Source organism: Callorhinus ursinus, unplaced genomic scaffold (genome assembly GCF_003265705.2).
Source record: "Callorhinus ursinus isolate GAN/ISIS: 27379988/994484 unplaced genomic scaffold, GSC_fseal_2.0 scaffold3, whole genome shotgun sequence".
NCBI classification, from domain to species: Eukaryota; Metazoa; Chordata; class Mammalia; order Carnivora; family Otariidae; genus Callorhinus; species Callorhinus ursinus.
The window spans coordinates 23,832,906-23,855,543 of NW_027397065.1; the positions used below are offsets into that span (position 1 = coordinate 23,832,906).

The window sequence follows — 22,638 nt, forward strand, 5'->3', positions numbered from 1 at the left end:
GTGTTTTAATGCTTACATGTAATAAAATTTATTTAATGTAGTTATTTATAGATGGGAATTTATTTCCAGTTTTATCCTATTGCTAGGGGTGGATACAGGTTTTATAGAGGCTGAAGCTTATAGAATTGGTGTGTGTGTGTGTGTGTGTGTGTGTGTGTGTGTGGCATCTTTAAGAAAAACTATAGTGACATACAAATATGAAAGTAAGTGCAGAGTCTGGGAAGAGATTTTGTAAGTGTGGTGCCTGAAGGTTAAGGGTCATCAGCATCACAGTGAGTTCACCTTTGGTTATTCTGATTACAAGCAGTCTTTCAATAAATATCTTTGTGTACTTCTTGAAACATATATGTGAGATAAATTTTATGAGGTGAAATTACTAAAATGGGGTAATAGTTGTTAAGTTCATGGACTCAGGATCTAAGCTGCCTGGGCTCTAACATGTTTTTCCACTTACCAGCTCTGTGACCTTGGACAAGACCCTTAATCTCTGTGCCTCAGTTTCTCATATGTAGATGGAGATAATAATATTTTTATAAGAATGTTATGGATTTAAGCGCTTATTTATAAAGTGTTTAAAACTGGTTGGCATTCAGTAAATGTTAAGTATTTATGTCACTTTTATGGAGTTTTTTTAAGGCAGTCTCATGACATTTAACTGTTTTGCATCAAATTATTTAAGTGTAACATATTTAATTTAAAAATGTAAAGAATAAGACATTTGAACTGTTACTATTACATTTGTGTACAAACAGTGGTGAATAGTGCTTTGAAATTTGCAAACTATCCTAACATGTATTATGTCATCTATACATAAACTGTAATTACGAGAGTGTTTTCCTCTTCACTGGCTCCAGTTTTTTTTTTTTTTTTTTTAGGGGGATGGTGGTAAAGAAGAGAAAATACTTTCCCCACATAATTCCATTATTCTAAATCATTTGTCTTTTCCACTTTGAATTTACAACCAGGGATCTTTAGAGATTTAGAAATATTAAAAAGTTTGATTTCAAAGATTTACTTAGTTGTTTTTTCTTTTTAATTTAAGAAGACTTTGCATAAAGATCAGTTATGCTTTGTTTGTGCTAGCTAAGGCAGTCAAGCCTCAAGAAGACGTACCAATTTCTTGACATGATCAGAAGCTAGAAAAAGTAGGGGCGACTAATACTATTTTTCTGTTCTCTCTCATCTCCTCCTTTCCTTACTTTTAATGTCCTTTCTTTCTTCCTTGGGCCTTCTGGCCTTCATTGCTAAGTGTAATAGGTGGTGAATTCTAGCTAACAGAACCGACCTGCCAGGGAACAGAAGTTTTGTTAGCTCTTCTAGGCCTTTAGAGAATCTAGTAAGCTGTGGTAGGTTTCTCTCTTTCTGAGTTAAAGTTGTTATAGCACAAATCAGGAATTTGAAAAGAAATCATAAGGATCCCCCCATTCTTCTTGCAATTGAGCTGATGTGTACTCAAATAATTTAGCATATGAAAAGCCTCAAATTTAATTTCTCATTGAAAGTTTAGGTGATATTTTTCAGGAGGCTAAATGATTACTAAAGGAAGTAGAAAATATTAGGTTTGGATTTTAATATACTTTGCTAGAAGTGCCAGTGATGAATGGGGTCTAAGGTAGTTTAAACTTGCCCATTGTAGCAGTGGATGGGGACTCTGGCTTTCACCTCATTCTTCCTTTCCAGAGTGAAAATAACAAGTAAAGAAAGGACAGCACTAGCTGAAAGATAAAAATTTTAATGTGATATGATAGCTGTGTGTGTTTTGTGGTAGGAATATTTCTATTCAGGACCAAGTGCATTTTATGCAACCAAAAATTATCTGATCTATATGTACCTATTAATTTCGTGTATTTAATTGTTAATATCTATATGGAAAATACCTGTAAAGCATTATTATACTATATGAAAACAAATAGCTTACTGTCCATTTAAATTGCCATTCAACTGAGCCTCACTTTCTTTTTTTAAAATATGGATAATAGATAATAGTATCTATCTCATTGGTTGTTGTGAGAATTAAATGAGATAACATATGCAAACAATACTAAATACCATTTACTCAGTACCTACTAAGTGCCAGTCAATATATATGCATTAGTTTATATAATCCTCAAAACAGTGCGTTGAAGCAGGTATTACTGCACTCAAATTACAAGTGAGAAAATAGATTTAATGAGCTTACGCAGCTTGCCCAGCATCTCGTAAAAAGTGGCAAAGCCAAAATGTAAATACATGTTTGTCAGAAAACAAAAACCATGGTCTTTTCACTATACACTCCTCCTGGGACAGTACAGGTATTTATTTGCTTAAATCCCTTCTTTTTTAATTTTCTGTTTCTCTTTTTCTATTTAATGACTCAGACTCTTAGACTGCCCTGAAATACTACCTGTGATTATTGAAATATTCTTTTCTGGACTGTCCAATAAGATTGCCGTTAGCTACATGTGTCTAGCAGTTGAAATGTGGTTAATGGTCCCTTAGTTAAGGGACTGAAATTTTATTTTATCTTAATTAAATTAAATTACATGTGGCTACCGTTTTGGACATCACCATCTTAGATGTATGAATGCTCAGGGTGTGTGCATGAAGTGAATATAACTAACTTACTGATTTATAATGAGGAAACTGTTCATTCTAGGTTGAAAACTTTAGCAGAGGAACTTATGCAGACCCAGCAGATGCTTTTAAACAAGGAGGAGGCTGCCTTGGAGCTAGAGAAGAAAATTGAGGAATCTTCTAAGACCTATGAAAAGAAGTCTGAGTGAGTAAAACAAAAATAATTTGCAGGAAGAAAGTTTAATTGATTTAATTTTAAAGAATACTTCAGTTACATGTTATCATGGATGTATTTTCTAGAAGCTGAAATTTCATTTTAAGTGTAAAACTTAATGTCATTGAGTTACTTTCTAGGACTCTGGAAAAATGATCTGGGTTTTGTCAATATAGTGTACTGATCATGTCTCAATGTTTTAACACTTTGAACTATTTTCTGAAAAATCCTGTTAAAAGTTGTCTTTATTCCCCTCATCAGTGTCCACCAGATTCACTGGGCATTTCTTGTTGAGAAAGTGGCAGATCAGTGTTATCTAAAATCAGCTTCTCTGTGTTAGAAGGAAGCAAACACACTTAGAGAAAATAGCAATCTGTTTCACTTGTAAAAATCCCTTTAAGATTTGCTGGGCTGTTTTGTCTTACTGTCATTTTTCCTGCTGACTTCTGGATCTGTAATATCCTACTGGATCCTCTTAACTTGGGTGGGGATACTGTTGTTTTCACTAATTATGTTTGCTGCTGTTTTAACATTTACATTTTGATCTATAATTTAAAATTTATATTTTGGCTTCGGTTATTGTTTGCATCTCCAACAGGTATAACTAGTATGGTTTCTCTACTGACTGGAGCATATGAATTTCTTGCTATCATTCTCTCATAATTGGCTTGGTTTAGCAAGATTCTTAAGGAAATTGTGATGTGTCGGATTTCTCTGGTCTATACTTGCTCTTTCTACGTAACTTCTCAAATATTCTCCACTTCTCTCAAGTCTCTGATCCTCTCATCTCCCCCATTATAGACAGCAGATGGACCTCCTCTACATTACAGAAAAAATTAGAATCATCAGGTGACAATGCTGTTATTTTCTATGACTAGATATGCACATCCACTGCATTTGTACCCATTCTCTGTACTTGCTTCCTTAGAGGAACTGCTCCTTGTCCTAAGTCTACTTCTTGGGCCCGTTTTTTGTACCTTCTCATCTCATACTTTCTCAGAAATTTTACATTATTTAGCATATTATGTTCATCTTTTCTTCTTAATTGGGTCCAGTGCTCACTTTTTAAATATGCTTATGTCTTGTCTCTTAAAAACAATTTCTACCCCAGATAACCCTTCTGTATTCATATTTTCCCCCAACTGCCTTTGTCTTCTGTTTTTTCAGTCGTACTTGTTCTAAGAGTAATTATAGTCACTCATTTCTTCAACTCCCACTTACTTCTCAACCCACATATATCTAGCTTCTGCCCCATCACCATTGGAATAGATATCTGTAAGATCTCCAGTGACCTATACATTGCTAAGTTTAACAAGTATTTTACGTGACCTCCTCTCAGTATCTGATTTTGTTGACTACATGTTTCTTCTTTTCCCTTGTATTTGGGACTGGATCTTTTGCCTGTCTTTGTGGCTACTCCTTTATAAACTCATTCTCCTCCACTAAGCCAATCCATTTTGGAGTTATTTGAGGAATGGCCCTAGGCTTTTTTACTCCCCTCTCTGTATTCTCTCTCTAGGTGGTTTCCTGAAGATGACCCACATTTATTACTCTTGCTCAGATTTTCCCTCTGAACTCAATGGACATGTGGTCAATTGCCTACTTATCATGTTAAGCATCCAAGACTGCTTGGATGTCTTAGAAGTACCCTAAATTTCCCATGTCTAAGACTGAATTAAAAATCTCAATACAGCTCAACCCAATTCAACGTAGTTCATTCTTAGTATTCCTTATTTCAGTGAATGGCAACACCATCTATTCTATTACACAGCTCAGAATATTAGGGGCCTACCTCTCCCACTTATACTATGACTCTTTATTATAACTTGGCATTAAATATTATATTGGAATCTATGAGCTTTTTAAAGATGAGAACAGGAAAATGTGAGTTGCTCTGGGCATTCCCTTAATAAATCCGGAAAATTTCAGTATTGCATCAACAGAAGATTCTATTTGGATCATAAAAATAAAATTTATCAACCATTGCACATATGAAATTCAAAAAATAATTATATTGTGCTTTTCTGTGTTTGGGAATAATTTCTTCACATGTTAACAGATGACCAGGTAGTTTTACCTTTTACAGTTTTGTAAATGCATATATTATAAATGACTCCGGTTTTAAAATTTAGTGGGTATAAAGAAAGACCATTAGATGGCTGACCCTCTCACTAGCATGTCTGACTATACGTTGTTGGAGGAGACAATCTTTAAGTGTTATCTTAATCTAGAAATTGTGAGATTCTTTGATTTTTTGCTATATTTTCTTGACTCAAATCTTTGACTCTCTCTTCATCTGCATAATAAATGTGATCCACTCTCCTACACCTATTTATATTTATCAGGAAATGAGAATGGGGGTATAGGAGGGGGGCTTAAAGGGTGGTAGATATGTGGGAAATAACATTTATTGAGTTCTTACTCTGTTCCCCATGTCATCTGGATGTTTTCTATATATTACCACATTGAATGTTATCTTCACTTTGCCTTTTGTGTATTTGCCTGTATTTTACCTGTGTGACTTAGAGAATTTTAAAAAATTACAATTACATACCTAGTCAGTGATTAAAAAAATGCATGAGTTCCTGATGCAAAAGCATATGTCTTTTTAATTACAGCTTGAGTTTATTATTTTAAGTGTTCTTAGGAGAGTAAGTTAGAAGGGATGTGTCAAGCAGTTCAGGGGATGAGTCCTGTTTAACCCAAATTCTGTTAACCCTTTGTTATTGTGATGTTTTTATTGTTAGCTTCATGGCATAATCTTGAAAATGTTAAGTACATTTATATAACTAAGCAGTAATTGTGAAATCTCATTAATTTAGATATTAGTAGGGTTGAAGTTTGTCTTTGACTTATATGTTAAAATATTTTGCTAAACAAATAACTTGAAATTATTTTCTAGTGCAAATGTGCATTTCAGTTTCTTAATAATTCATAAACATTTCCTTTTTTTGGTATATGTATGTGTATAAATCTACATACATATTTAAATACACTTATATAATTGAAAGCAATTTTAATCTAGTTTTAGAAATAGATTTACAATTTTTTTACTGGGCAATACTTTTTTAGCTTCATATACCGTTAATTGGAAGTAATAAAACAATAAAACAGAACTACAGTTCTTAACAAATGCTAAAAGTATCCTATAAGTTAGATATTTACACTCTTAAATTACTGCAATTATACTGAATTTTTACCTAACAGAAAGCATTAGTGGTTCTGTTGAAATACACATAATAAGGAGCTAAAGTTAAAACCTTAAATTTGAGTTTAACATAAATGGCTCTAAAACATTTTATAGTAACAGGGAAAAAATAAATTATGTAAGAAATCACTTGATAGCTTTGATTCCTATAATTGAATAATCTAAAGTGAAAAATAAACTTAAAGAATGTTTTTTATGTGACATTAAATTCAAACGAAGGAGTCGAGTTTTAACTTATATAAATGATGCAGGTCTCAATTGAAATGTAGCTGTTGTAGAATTATATTTAAAAAAAATAGAGTAAAAGGAATAAAACCAACCACTTGAAATGATATAATTTTAATACAACACAGAGTGGCACTCTAGTATACATAACTTTACTCATTACTTCTAAAGCATATTTATTCAAATGGAAATAATATCAATCTTCTCCTGATTTATGATCCTTGACTGCTGTATTAGAAAGTAGTTTATGGGAAAGTACGCCAAGCATATGTTATTTATGACTCAATGGCATGAAGAGCAAGTAATATTACTATTGGTTTTAATGCTTGGCTTGACTTTCAAAAAGTGAATGATTATTCAATTTTGTGTTGTTTTGTGCCATTATCACCTAATACTTAAAAATATATGTTATAGAATCAAAACTCTTAGAGCCATGCAGAATCTTAAGAGCTCATTTGATTCAGCCTCCTTGTCTTTCAAATTATATGACATCTGGGGCCCCGAAATTTTAAGAGACTTGCAAAATGTCACAGCTAGCTTATAGTTAAGGTAAGACTTGAGCCATCTAGGGTATTGTTCTAGTCTACAAATTCAGGGACCTTTTATTTTTGTCTTAGGATTTAAAAATTATGTGTGTTCCAAAAAAATATGTCCTGCCTAAGTAGGAAATTCATTTCAATAATATTTATTGGTTAGGTTAGGTGCTGTGAATACAATGAAAGGTAGGATATATTTTGTCCCATGTCTTGTGAAGCTTACACTTCTGTGGAGTACACTGATACAAATAAGAAATTAACAATTGAGATAAATGCTATAAAATAAGGAGGTCAGATAGAAGAATAATAGAGGAGCACCTACTTAAGATAGGTAGGGGTCTCACAGAAAGTGGCATTTCTTGCTAGATGTGAAGGACCCCTCCATGTGAAAAATGCATGGAAAGAGTAGTCAGTAATAGGAAGTAAGTTGCACATGCAAAGGTCCTGATCCCATCCATGTTTTAAATTTACTTATTTATTTTTTAAAGGATTTTTATTTACTTATTTGACAGAGAGAGACACAGTGAGAGAAGGAACACAAGCAGGGGGAGTGGGAGAGGAGAAGCAGACTCCCTGCTGAGCAGGGAGCCCGATGCAGGGCTCAATCCCAGGACCCTGGGATCATGACCTAAGCCAAAGGCAGACCCTTAACTGACTGAGCCACCCAGGCGCCCCATGTTTTAAATTTATTTATAGCTTCATATATATCTTATGTTATACAATCATTTATTTTCTATAATTTTCTTCTTACTGTAGTATGTATAGCTTGTTTGCTCTATGGTATTATAAGCATAAAAATAATTGTATAGTATATGGTATAGTGATTATAGCAATACTTTTAAAAAAGTAACTATTAAACAAAAGCAAGATGTTAATGTATGTGAAATTATATCACTACACATTAAACTCAATGAAATTAATTGTTAGAAGCTAATGTTGCTCATTAATTTCATGATTAGACATGTTGATTAAAAAAAAGGTAGGACTAGAGCTATACAACAGGACATATACCTCCCCAGCAAATCTCATTGTTCTTCAAAACCACTAAACTAAAAACCAGGAAATGTATATTTTAACCTAATTCCTGGTATTAGGATAGTGTCTCAGAATGACTAAGTGATTGCCAATATGATACAGTTACAATAGATATTTAGAACGGAAGGAGAATAAAAAAGGCTATCCCTAAAACAGAGTATTTAGGAACCCAAGGCATATGAGATTATAAAAACCTCACCTCATCAGAGGAAGTGTGATGCAGCAGCAGTGATAGGTATTTTTAATTAAATTTTTTATTTTCAGACAATTATAGTTTGACATATAGTTGTAAGAATCAATACAGAGAGGTCCCATGTACCCTATACTCAGTTCTCCGCAGTGGTAGCATCTTGCAGAACTATGATATAATATTATAATCCAGATATTGACATTGACACAATAATGGTACAGAACATTTCCATCATTGCAAGGGTCCCTCATGTTGTAGTTTTATAGCTACACTGCCTTCTATCTCACACCCTTTACCTAACTCCTGGCAACTGTTAGTATGTTCTCCATTTCTACAATTTTGTCTTTTGAAGAATGTTATGTAAATGGAATCACACTGTATGCAATCTCTTAGATTGGCTTTTTACATTCATTGTAATTCATCCGGGTACTTTCATTCCTTTTTATTGTTAAGTAGTATTCCATGTGTGGTGTTAGTTTCCTAGGGCAGCCATAACAAAGTACTGCAAACCTGGTGGCTTAAAAAATGAATTTATTCCCTCATAGTTCTGGAGACCAAAAGTCTGAAATGAAGTGTTGGCAGGCTGGTTTCTTCTGATGGCTCTGAGGGAGAATCTGTTCCGTGCCTCCCTTCTAACTTCTCTAATGGCTGGCAAACCTAGGCATTCCTTGGTTTATAGAGGCATCACTTCAATCTCTGCCTCCATCTTTGTACAGTGTTCTGGATACTCTTCTCAGTATACAGAGTTTCTTCTTACAAGGACACGCACGACTCATAGAAATTAAAGGCCCATCCACTCCAGTATGACCTCATCTTAATTAATTACATCTGCAACAACCCCATTTCCAAATAAGGTCACATTCTGACGTTCTTAGGGTTAGGATTTGAACATATCTTTTTAGAGGATACAATTTAACCCATAACAGTATGGATATTTGGTCTCATCATTCACCCTTTGAAGAACATCTGGTTTGTTTCCATTTTTTGGCTATTACAAATAAAGATGCTTCAAACATTCATGTAAGGGTTTTTGTGTGAACATGTTTTAATTTCTCTGGGATAACCATGAGGTTTCCTACCAGCAATGCATGAGTGATCAGTTTCTCCTCATCCTTGCCAGGATTTGGTGTGGTCACCATATTTTATTTGAGCCATTCTCATAAATGTGTACAGATACCTCTTTTTTTTTATATTAAGACTTTATTTTTTAGGGTGCCTGGGTGGCTCAGTTGGTTAGGCGACTGCCTTCGGCTCGGGTCATGATCCCGGAGTCCTGGGATCGAGTCCCACATCGGGCTCCTGGCTCAGCGGGGAGCCTGCTTCTCCCTCTGACCCTCTCCCCTCTCATGCTGTTTCTCTCTCTCTCTCTCAAATAAATCAATAAAATCTTTAAAAAAAAAAAAAGACTTTATTTTTTAGAATAGTTTAAGTTTCACAGCAAAATTGAGGGGAAGGTTCAGAGATTTTCCATATATCCCTGCCCTGACACATGCATATCCTCCCCCATTATCAATATCCCCCACCAGAGTGTTAACATTTGTTACAGTTGATGAAGTTACAATGACACATCATTATCACCCAAAGTCCTTAGTTTAAATTACATTTCATTCTAGGGGCTCCTGGGTGTCTCATTTGGTTAAGTGGCTGACTCTCAATTTTGGCTCAGGTCATGATCTCAGGGTCCTGGGATTGAGCCCCATGTTGGGCTCCCTGCTCAGCAGGGAGTCTGCTTGAGGTTCTCTCTCTCCCTCTGCCCACCCCCCCCGCTCATGCACATGCGTGCTCTCTCTCTCAAATAAATAAATCTCTAGTTATTTATCCTCCAGCCCCCATCCTCAACTGTTGTCAACTGCTGATCTTATTATCTCCATAGCTTTGCCTTTTCCAGAATGTCATGTATTTAGAATCAGACATGCTGTAGCCTTTTCACATTGGTTTCTTTGACTTAATAATATGCAGTTAATTTTCCTCCATGTCTTTTTGTGGCTTGGTAGCTCATTTGAGGACTGAATAATATTCCATTGTCTGGATAAACCATAGTTTATTTTTCCATTCACCTCCTAAAGGACATCTTGGTTGCTTCCAAGTTTTGGCAATTATGAATAAAGCTGTTATATAAACATCTGTGTGCAGGCTTTTGTGTGGACATAAGCTTTCAATTCCTTTGACCAAATACTAAGGAGTGTGATTGCTTGATCTTATGGTAGGAGTATCTTTAGTTTTTTGGTAAGTAATTGCCAAACTGTCTTTTAAAGTGGCTGCACCATTTTGTATTCCCATCAGCAATGAATGAGAGTTCCTGTTGCTCCACAGCCTTGTCAGCATTTGATGTTGTCAGTGTTCTGGAGTTTGGCCATCTCATAAGTGTGTAGTGGTATCTCATTGTTGTTTTACTTTGCATTTCACTGAAGACATATGATATGGGGCATCTTTTCATGTACTTATTTTCCATCAGTATATCTCCTTTGGTGAAATGTCTGTTAAGGTCTTTGACAATATTTAAATCAGGTTGTTTTTCTTATTGTTGACATTTAAGAGATCTTTTTATGTTTTGGATAACAGTTCTTTATCAGATGTGTGTTTTTCAAATGTTTTCTCCCAGTGTATGACTTATCTTATTCTTCTCTTGACATTGTCTTTCAGAGAGCAAAAGTTTTTAATTTCAGTACAGTCCAGTTTATAAAATATTTCTTTCACAGATTGTGCCTTTAGTGTTATATCTAAAAAGCTGTCACCATACCCAAGGTCATCTAGGTTTTCTCCTGTGTATTCTCTAGGAGTTTTATAGTTTATGTTTTGCATTTAGGTCTGTGATCCCTTTTGAGTTAATTTTTATGAATGGTATAAAGTCTTTTTTATTCATTTTTTTGCATTTGGATGTCCACTTGTGCGAGCACCATTTGTTGAAAATACTTTTCTCCTTTATGTTGATCATTTTGTAAGACCCCACTTATTATCTGGAGTAAAATAAAGGTGAAATAGTAGTAATATAGAGATTGTAAATATCATGAGAAGTCATATTTAAAAATAGAGCTTTTTCGGGGAGCCTGGGTGGCTAAGTTGGTTAAACATCTGCCTTTGGCTCAGGTCATGATCTCAGGGTCCTGGGATTGTGCCTCGAGTTGGGCTCCCTGCTCAGTGGGGAGCCTGCCTCTCCCTCTCCTTCTGCCCCTCCCCCCCACTCTCTCTCTGTCTCCCCCCCTCAAATAAATAAAATCTTTAAAAAAAATAAAAATAGAGCTTTTTCTCTAAACTACATATGACTTAAAATCTTTTAATTTATTATTATTTTATTGAACTATAGTTTGTATACGATATTATATTAGTTTTATGTGTACAACATAATGATTTGACATTTGTATATATTACAAATGATCACTATGACATATCTAGTTACTGTCACCAGCAAAATTATTATATTATTGACTAGTATTTCCTATGCTGTACTTTATATCTTTGTGACTGATTTGTTTTATAACCAGAAGTTTGTACCTTTTGATTCCCTTTCCATATTTTGCCCATCCCCCTACCGCTCTCCTCTGGCAACCACCAGTTTATGAGTTTGTTTCTGTTTTGTTTTGTTTTGTTTTTTAGAGTACATGTAAGTGAAATGGTATTTGTTTTTCTCTGTCTGACTTATTTACTTAGCATAATACCCTCTAGGTCCATCCATATTGTCACAAGTGGCAAGGTTTCATTCTTTTTTTATGGCTGAGTAATATTTCATTATGTGGATTTGTATTATTTAAATATATTTATATTTTATATATATGAATAATCTGTATCACACCACACCACATCATCTTTATCCATTCATTATTGATAGACACTTAGGTTGCATCTTTATCTTGACTGTTGTAAATAATGCTGCGTGAACATAGGGATGCAGATATCTTTTCGTATTAGTGTTTTTGTTTTCTTTGGATAAATACCCAGAAGTGGAATTACTGGATTGTCTGATATTTCTATTTAAGTTTTTTTTTTTTAATTCTAACTTTCTATAATGGTTTAATCCTTCAAAAAATTTGTTTAGTATTGAATGAAGCTAAAATTAATTTATTCACATCCTTCATGTAACACAGTCTTTTTTTTTCCTGGCTGAATAATACTTCTAACTCTTTAATATTTTTCTCCTAAGTCTATATTCTATTTGTTACTGACTACTGCACAGCCATGTAACAGTCCTTCTAGTTTTGCCATTTAAAATGGACCAAAAATAGGTATCATTTCTCTTAGGGTTTGTGTTCTTTTCGTGCTATAACAAATTGCCACAGACTTGGTAACTTCAAACAACACCAATTTATTCTCATATATTTCTGGAAATCAGATGTTGGAAATGAATCTTATGGCCCTAAAAGCAAGTTATTGATGAGACTAATTTCTTCTGGAGGCTCTTGGGGGGAATCTACTTTTTCTGTTTTTCCAGCTTCTAGAGACTTTCCTCATTTCTTGGCTCTTGGCCCCACATCAAATGCCTTTCTTCCCTTTTTTTCTTGTCACATTGCCTTCTCTAACATCATCCTTTTTACTTTCCTCTTATCAGATTCTTATGAATATTGCGCTCACCTGGATCATCTAAAATAACTTCCCCATTCCAGTGTCTTTAACTTCTAAAACTCCCTTTTGCTCTGTAAGGTAACATATGCACAGGTTCTGGGGAGAAGGATGTAGTCATCTTTGGGGGCCTGCTATACAGTTGAAGAAATAATAACATGTATGTGTTTCACTCCTATAAATGTATTTCTTTGAATTTTGTTCAGCTGTTCAGTTAATATTTACTTTTTTGTAATTGTTCCTTATTTGTCATTCCATATTTTAATTTTATAGTTTATTTTCATTCTTTTGATTATCAGTATTTTATTTTGCATTTTTCCCTATTTATGAAATCTATTTACAAAAAGCTAATGGTAGCAGTAATGGTTTTAGAGTGTTAGTGTTTTCAAGTATACTTCCCTATTAATTGGTCCACATTTGTGAAATCATTCACACTCTTTTTGGACTCATCCTGCAGATGTACATGAACACGTGTTTTTACCATTGTATCTTGTACATTTTAAGTTGTTCCTTATCCTCTTGTCATGTGATTCTTTTGGTAGCTAGGAGATGCAAAGAAGGAACCGTCAAGAAGCTTTAGGTTCATATGGGTGTAATCTCTTCCAGAGCCCAGTCCTCATGAATTTATGGTCACAAGAGCGGTTGTTTTAAAAATCAACTTTCTCTGAAGAGATTCACAGAGAAAAAAATATGTAACCAATTTATTATGAAAAAAGACTCACTATCTACTATGCAAACCAGCATGAATTTATCAGGAAATATATGTGGATTTAGAACACAGGTCACAGATTGTTGAGTGATGGTGATATAAATGATTATTACTATTTACTGAATCCTTAGTTTATGGTAGGTACCATGCTAACAGTTTTTCAAGTATTATCTTGTTGTATTCAGAACAACCCTGACAATTTGGTATATTATCCATTTTTCCAGTGCTAAAACTGAAGATGAGAAAAACAACGTGATTAAGTCATTAAGTTGAATCTGTTCTCATTCAGTATAATTACACTCTTTCCGTTATGACATGATGATTTTACTTGGGGAGTGTTAATGAGCTCTGACAGTTTGTTATATCCTTCTTCATTACTTTTGCTGTGAACTCCACTGGTTAGAGGGGTTTGTCTTTTGAACATTGCTAGGTTTCTGGTAAAAATAATCTTACTCATTAGTTCTACTTTTCCCAAATTTCACTCAGTTTTCTATCTGAGTTCTCTTTTTGTTAGGATACTCACCTGAAACTCATTGCAGTATAGTGAGGAGATTATAGCTTTCATTCACTGAAGTTGTACCCTGCTCAATTTGATTGGAATTGAGTTTTCAAAATATTGATCGGCATCATATTTGTAAACAAGTCTCTCTTAGTGGGCATTCCTTCTGCCTATGATTACTTATTCCAGTAATATTAATCCATGTAAGTTCCAATTTAAGGAGGTAACATTTTCTGATCTTATTCTCCAGTTTTGAAGTTTTCCCCTATTGACAATCTATTGTTGCTTACATATTAATAAACTATTTTCAATGGTACATGGCACAGTTCTTTAATATATTAATATACCATGTATGACAGTGTTTCCAGAAGGTATTCCTTGCCACCACTACCTGTTTTCTTGTGGCTCCAATGTGGTTGAATTAGTTTGAAATTCCCTTTAGAGCAGATTTCAAGGGATAAAAGGTCGCAATAAGGCGACATGTAGCCTATGTAGTTCTCTAAAGAAGAAATCGTGAAGTCAATTATCTTTGTAGTGGTGGTATTAGAAAGAGCTGGGGACTTGTGTTGTGCTCATTTCCTCAGTGACAGCTCAGGCCTCAGTCCTTAGAACAGTTTTCACCAATTCTAAAAACATACCCCTTACAAAACAAATACAGCTTTGTCCCAGGTTGTCACTTTGATTTGATTTATTTTTCCCGAGGCACAAATCTGACTTCAACTATATTCCATTTGAGATTTGAAATAAATTGAGATTCTGCTTCAGTCATATTACTTCATTTTAGGTTCCACACCTCTCAGCCCAAGTGTCTTTACTGTGTGAGGTAGAAGGCTTAGCTGTAGAATAAAATGAATGCCGTAGATTATACTATATTTGAAAGCATCCTGAATTTGTTTTTTGCTTCCAAGTATTTCCTTCCATTTTGTTGTTGTTTTTTTCCTTCCATTTTGTTAATGCTAACATTTAGTAACTTTTGTGATGACTTGAAAGCTGTTTAGTTTTACAATATAATGATTCTGAAGAGCTGTTACAAAGATGAAAATAAAACAGAAGCATAATATACCTATGTAGTTTCCTTTAAAATCTTATTTCTTAAAGAAGTTGAAATAATTTATGTTTAATGTGTTGTCTTTCAGTATTGTGCTTCTGCTAAGCCAAAAGCAGACACTTGAAGAGCTGAAGCAGTCAGTCCAGCAGCTGAGATGCACTGAGGCAAAGTTTACGGCACAGAAAGAATTACTAGAGGAAAAAGTACAAGAAAATGATGGGAAAGAGCCACCTCCAGTAGTAAATTATGAAGAAGATGCACGATCAGTTACATCTATGGTAAGCCAGAAAGTAATCAAAAGAGAAACTTAAAAGAGTAGTATCTAGGTAATAAGTGAATACAAAAATTAATTCTTTTGCTATGACAAATGATTACTCTTGTTAATATGCAGGTCCTATTAAACTTGTCTGTAAATGCAAAGTAGACTTGTCAGTCACCTCAGGGTCACCTGGAGAAGACTTCAGGAACCACCTGGTTCCTGAGTGAAGAGTCTTTCCTCTGGAGAGTCAGAGGAAAAAGCTCTTCTCTTGCTTTCAAAACTGAATGAAAGACTGCAATATTTTTATTGCTGGGAGACAGTAGGAAGGTAAGGTGTTATTCTTAAGATAGAAGTAAGAAATAAGGAGAAAGCTATTTATTATTATTTTCTTCTTAAGAACAGTAGAATCTTACTCACCTGAGACTGATGATGTGTTTATTGTTTGATCTCACAAACATTTGATTTTGTTTAAAAATAGATTTTTTCTTATGCATATTCTTAAACTACAATAAACGCATTCAAATTCACCAACTAGAAATTCAACTTCATTTTATATAGTTTCATTAGCTGTTTAAGAATGCCTAATATAAATACGTTCCCTTTCCCTTCCCTACCCTTTCTCCTTCCCCACCTCCTTTCTTTCCCTTTTTCCTTCCTTCCTTCCATCTTAAGTTGGTGGTTCTCACCAAGGCGGCAGTTTTGCCCCCCAGGGGACATCTGGCAATATCTCCAGATATTTTTGGTTGTTACAGATAGTGGGTACTATAGTAGTATCTGATGGGTAGGCCACTGATGCTTCTAAGCATCCTATAATGCACAGGACAGCCCCTGCCTTCACACTCCCAACAAAACAGTATTGTACCCAAAATATCAGTAGTGCCAAGGTTAAAAAAGCCCAAGCTCTGTCCTTGCCTTTTTCTGTGAGTAGCTGAATGTAGTCCATAAGTAGAACTATCATAGTTAATGATGCTTTAGCTGATATTTTAGTCATTTTTAGTTTATGTGGTTCTAAGTAGTACAATTTGATTGTTAAACTTATTCAGATGTCTCCATAGGAAAAAAAGGCAGTATTTGAAAATGTGATAAATGTGGAAATGATTATGAAGTATTTAAATTACTCCTTTTCTGTCCTACCAGATAATAAGGATTTTCCTATATGTACCATGGGCCCTTTCTTGATTCTTAATAACTATCTGGTATATGCATTTTTTCAGAGGAACTTCTGAAGTTTATTCTTTTACTTGGGTTTTAAAAACCTTAGCTAGTAAATCTTTTGTACCCCGAGTGTAGTTTATAATACTTCCTTATTTCCATGTGGGTGTGGAATTGGTTACTTCATAGCTTGATTCAGTGGCAGATAGTTTTAGAACTGGCTGTCTAGTTTATTTTAATTAATTTTGTGTGCAGATGACCCATATTGTCATTATTATTATGACAAAACAAGATACCCAAGTCACTAGATGACAGCATATCCTCATTTGGTAACTATGACTAAAAACTAGAATTTGAAAGTTAAAAAAATATAACAGTTCATCAGTTCTTATTTCATTAAAAACTTGTGATCATTTGCAATTTTATCTTTCATAATCACTGAAGAAAAACTTTTTCAACAAATAAATAATGTTTCAGAGAGATTGTATAGTACACCTTATGAGAACAGACTGCTTTCTGGCACTTTTAAACTTTCTCTTGTACCCATTATTATGTGATGGTGAATAACACTTTGGAAAGTTTTAGAGTGATGTCACTTCATTTTATTCAATTTATTTTAAATAGTTGAAATGTTAATTATAAATATATCTTTTTTTTTAAAGATTTTATTTATTTATTTGAGAGAGAGAATGAGAGAGAGAGAGAGCACGAGAGGGAAGAGGGTCAGAGGGAGAAGCACACTCCCTGCCGAGCAGGAAGCCCGATGTGGGACTCGATCCCAGGACTCCAGGATCATGACCTGAACCGAAGGCAGTCGCTTAACCAACTGAGCCACCCAGGCGCCCCAATTATAAATATATCTTATCTATTCATTGAGGCAATGCCTTAATAAGTCTTTAAGGAATTTACAATGGAATGCCATAATATATGTAGTTTAAAGTAATAAAATAGCATTTTATAAATCAATAGGGCATTTCCCAAATTGATGCCAATTAATGAGATTTTACAGTATGTTTTATAAAACAAATAAAAATACCTGCCATACAGTGTTTTTAAAACTTACAATACTCTCACATATATCTGTGAAGTTTTTGCCTAATTCAGTCTTTTCAATTAATAAGAATATTACTTTTTAATTTATTAAAAATCAGTAAAAATATTAAAACTTTAAATAGTTTTTTCCCAAATGACTATTTAAGCATTGTTTTATGAATAGCATTACAAGAAAAGCCTGAAATTAACTTAAGTAGTTTTATTGGTATTTCTTTTTTATAAATTCCATCCTTACAAGTGTCTAAAAAATTTTTTACAAGGAAAATTTAGTTGAATATGTCAGAATTGGAAGAACTAAAAATTCAGTTATGATATCATGGAAAATCATGAAAACTTGACCTAAATATTATTTAAGAATAAGAGAAACAGTTAACTATTTTCTGTGATCCTAATTAATAGCAGTGTGAATTAGCACTCTTACTCTTCAGTGGTGAATGCTTTTGTGGAAGAGTGCCTTGAGGAACTGTATCACTAAGACGGGCCATAGATTCTTTTTTTTTTTAATTTTATTTTCTTATGTTCTTATAAAAATTTTAAGGTGATTCAAATGTGTAATCAGAGTTAGGATTGTAAAGTCAGGTTCTTAGATGCATTGATGTTTATTTTGGCTATGTAATTCAGTAAGAATGAAAGGCCATCTATTAATTTATAGAAATCTAAAAAAAAAATTGTGGAGGCAGATAATATAATCATCTCTGTCAGGAGAAGTCATCCTCCTAATGTTGTCTTTTTTAAACCTAGGTCTAATTTTGGTCAAAATATCAAGGAGAAAATGATGAATATTAAATATTACACAGTAATTTTCTATTGTCTGGGCATAAGTATGTTTCATTTATTCATTCAAGAAATATTTATTGAGCACCTACTATGTGTCAAGCACATTTCTAGATGATTGAGATAAAACTAATAAAAAAAACACCCTCTCAGAGATTACAATCTGTGGTGAGTGGCAGTTAATAAAAAAGTAGTAAATTATATATTATATTAGAAGATGATAAATGCCAAGGAATAGAATCAGAGCAGGGTAGAGGGAGGGTTGGGTGTCTAGAGGTTGGGACACAATTTAAATCCAAGTCAGGATAAGCATCATTGGGAAGTTGACATTTGAACAAAGACTGGTACAAGGAGCTACTAAATCCCTTAATTTCTGGGGAAAGAGCATTTCAGTTAGAGGTTGCCCCCCTGTTGCAAAGGCTATAGTGTAGGAGCACGTTGGACTAATCAAGGTGTGGTTAAGGAAGTCTGAGTGGAGGGGAAGGTGAGACTATAGGTAATGAGATTGGAGAAGTCTTTAGAGAACAGATCTTGGGTCTTTGTGGACCGTAATTAAGGATTATGGCTTTTCTCTGAGTAAAGTGGGGAGGCACTGGGTTGGAGAGTAGTAACAGAGGAATGATATGCTTTGCCTTTTTATTTAAATGGATTACTGTGGCAACTATGTGGAGAGTTACTTAAGGGGAACAAGGATGGAAGAATGAGATTATTACAGTAACCCACATTATGGAAGATTACAGTTTGAGCAAGGGTGGTCACAGCAGGGGAAGTAGCAAGAAGAGTTTTGCTTCTGGATATATTTTGAAGGTTGACCACAGGAGATTTCCTATGGATTAAATGTGAGGTATGAGAGAGAATAGTCAAGGATGATTTTAACAATTTTAGCAGGAGAACTAGAGGAATGAAATTGTTTTGAGTGGAAAGGTTATATGTAGATCAGCTTTGAAGAGAAAGAGCCAGACTTCAGTTTGTCTTTCTAAAAAAATAAGTCTTTGTCAAAATTTGGTATTTGGGCCATGAGTTCAGGAGTATGATTTGGACTGGAGATAGAAATTTGAGTTGTAGATATCAGATGGTATTTCAAATCATTTGACTATAGGTGGTCACCAAGTGAGAGAGAATAGAGAGGAAAAGAGAAACAAGGACTGAACTCTGGGGAACTTCAAGTTAGGTGGTCTGGAAGAGGAGGATCAAGTAGGAGGCCAAGGAGTGACCAGTGAGCTAGTAGAAAATCAAAAGAATTTGGTGTCCTCAAAGTGTTCTGAGGAGAAATGAGTTCCAGAATCTGGGACATGCTGGGTTAAGACAAAAGAAACCTTTGTACTGACTGCTGGAATTTTCTAAACTTCTCATAGCCAATGCCTAGGAGGGGAAATATCACATGAACTGCAGTGTCTCTGAAAATACTGATCCAATTCCTTTTCAAAGAGTGTCCTGAAGGGACCACAGCGCAATGGAACATACCTTGGTAAATACTGAATTAGAAGATAAATCTTTCTTATCAGATTGGGTTGTTTGCAGATTAAATGTGCTGATAATTTTGAAGGCATTTTGAGTTGTTTAAATGTTCTATAAACCCAAGGATTATGTTATTTTATTCTTTAATTCTAGCTCTGCAGGGCAGAAGAATCTGCCTTTTGGAGCTTATTAGGAAGGTGCACTCTTTGTTGGCTGTCCTTGGATAATGATGGAAATACCAGAATTTTCTAATCCCTGAGTAACATTGATTTTCTTTTTTTTGAAATTAATTAATTTGCATCACTTTCCTTCATGTTTGTTTATAGTTGTCTAGTTGTAAGAAGGTAAGTTTTCGATCAGTATCTGTTGAATTGGACTTCCTTTTCACTCCAGAGTAATCTAGTTGTTTTACTTTATAATAGCATGTGCTGAGCACCAAGTATAATAATTTTTGTTGAAAGAATCTTTCTTCTATGTCAGATATATCTAGAATTGATGGCTCTTTATAATGAGTTCTTTTTAAATATGATTAGCTATTCTGTAAGATAATTGCCTTTACTTTGATGTTTCTGAAATTGCACATTTTTAAACTCTTTTGCTAGATTAATGTGCAACATATATTTATCTTCTCTGAAAATCTTATTAAGTTCTGCTTAGTTGAACAGCACTATCAATAAAATCCTGTTTTGTTATATTTGCAACCAACAAAATATCTGGTTTGTTGACTGTCATTATGACTCAGTAGTATTCCATTTTATAGAAGTGTCTGATGGATTTTCACTTTTATAGTTAAACTCTAAAATGGACTGATATCAACTGAGATTGATACATCATTGAAGCTTTATCTCTTTCCATCTTCAGGTACACTTTTTTTCAATACATAAGATCAATGTTAATTTGAAGCCTTGCTCATCAAGTACATTGAGAAAAGTACCAGGCAAAAAATCAGGACACTGGAATTGAGCTTTGCCTCTGCTTTGTAATCATAGTCAAGTTCCTTAACGTTTCTGAGTTTTCCTTTCTGTAGAAAGAAGGAATGAATATATATCCACCTTGCCTGATGGGATTTTTATGACTCTGACATGAGAGAATGTGTGTGATATATTAGTGAAATACATAAGATTTCATTTCAGTGTTTTCTAATAATACCCCTTAGTTCCCATGTAATTAATTAGTACTCATTGAATTAAGTATAGATTGTAGATTTTTCTGCAGGATTATCTTATGTATTTCTTATTTATAAAGGCAAAACCTTAATTAATTTCTCTGGATAGGTAGTATATGTACAAATACAGGAGTCTACGTGTCCCTTTCTTAGTCTCCCCATTTCCTACCTCAGAGGTAACCTTCCAGAAGCATTGTATGCAGATAAAAACATAAATGTTCATTATATGCCTCCTCCTCTTACACAAATGGTAGTGCATACAACAATATTGTTCTGGGGGGCCTGGGTGGCTCAGAGGGTTAAGCGTCTGCCTTCGGCTCAGGTCATGATCCCAGGGTCCTGGGATCGAGTCCCACATCGGGCTCCCTGCTCCTTGGGAGCCTGCTTCTCCCTCTGCTTCTCTCTCTCTCTCTCTCCCTCTCTCTCTCTCCTCCTCTGTCTCTCGTGAATAAATAAATAAAATCTTTAAAAAAAATTAAAAAAAATAATATTGTTCTTTACCTTACTTTTTAACTTAATATGTTTTAGGTATAATTTCATTATAGTGCATATACAGTTGCTTCCTTTTTTTCTCATTTGTTCAGTCAACAAATATTTATTGTCAGGTGTCGTGGTATCATTTTAGATTTGGGGGATGTAGTAGTGCACAAAATAAACATAATTTTTTTTCTGTTCTCTTGGACCTTTCACTCTATGTGGGTACAGACAGACAAACAGTTAAATATATATATTAAATGGTAAATATATTAAATATTAAACATATAGTTATATATATGTCAAGTGGTTATAAGTTCTTTGGAGAAAAATAAATCAAGATGGGAGAAAAAAGGTGATGGGAGGTGTTTTTACATATAGGGTTGTCAAGTGAGTCTTCACTGATAAAGTGGCATTTATACAGAGATCTGAAAGAACTAAGGGAGCAAATGTTGAGACTGCCTGAAATGAGAATATTCCAGAAGAGAGTGAGAGAGAATAAATAAGAGATGGGGTCAGAGAAGTAATAGGCATTTAGATCATATAGTCAGGCAGATTATTGTTAAGACTTTGATGCTAACTGTTAGAGAAATTAGAAACCACTGAAGATTCTGAGCAAAGGAGTGACATATTTACATAGTTTTCAACCTTTTGTTATTTTAAAGACAGCTTTGGTAAAATCCTTATAATACTACTATGTGTATAAAAGGAGTTTATGTGTGAGACACATTTTAGAAGGTTTTGTGCAGCTTTATAGGTTTAGATTTTACTCTCAAAATAGTTTAAAAGTTTTTAAACCTGATAACAATGTGTTATAGATGTTAACTATTATATTAATATTGAATTAATATATCAGTTTTGTAGATTAATAAATTTTTCTTCTAGCTTTCCTATGGCATGAATTTTATCATGCTGAACTTTCAATGGCTTTGTAGGCCGTTAATATTATTAAATTATCCTAGGATCTGATACCTGAAGTATATAACTATATGTTATGCTTTATGTTTATTTAGTTTATAAATTTCTAATATATAAAACAAAGAAATTAAGAGATGATTATGATTAGGTTACAAAAGACTTGGCTTTTCCAAATGACTCAAGTCAAGATTCCTTAACATCACTAATGATCAGGAAAATGCCAATCAAAACCAGAATGAGATGCCAATCCAAAAGAACCAGAATGAAATGCCAATCAAAACCTCATGCCTGTTAGAATGGCTATTATTACAAAGACAAGAAAGAACAATTGTTGGTGAGGAAGTGGAGGAAAGGGAACCCTTGTGCACTGTTGGTGGGAATGCAAACCGGTACAGCCACTGTGGAAAACAACATGGAGGTTTCTCAAAACATTAAAAATAGAAATACCATATAATCCAACAATTCCATTTCTGGGTATTCATCTGAAGAAAACAAAAATACTAATCTGAAAAGACCCATGTTCGTAGCAGCATTGTTTATAACAGCCAAGATATGGAAACAACCTAGGTGTCCACCAGTGGATTAAATATAAAGATGTGTATATATATATACGT

At 34.1% G+C, this 22,638-nt stretch overlaps 1 protein-coding gene across 7 annotated transcripts in view; it reads left to right on the forward strand.

Moving 5' to 3' along the window:
* The window catches only part of FER (FER tyrosine kinase), a 457,408-nt gene that overhangs the window by 135,404 nt on the left and 299,366 nt on the right, over positions 1-22,638 (forward strand). For all 7 annotated transcript variants that reach the window (XM_073888931.1, XM_025866872.2, XM_073888926.1 and 4 more), the window contains 2 exons: positions 2,636-2,758; positions 14,860-15,049. In XM_073888931.1, the coding sequence (XP_073745032.1) occupies positions 2,636-2,758; positions 14,860-15,049 (313 nt within the window). The remainder of the gene's footprint in view (positions 1-2,635; positions 2,759-14,859; positions 15,050-22,638) is intronic.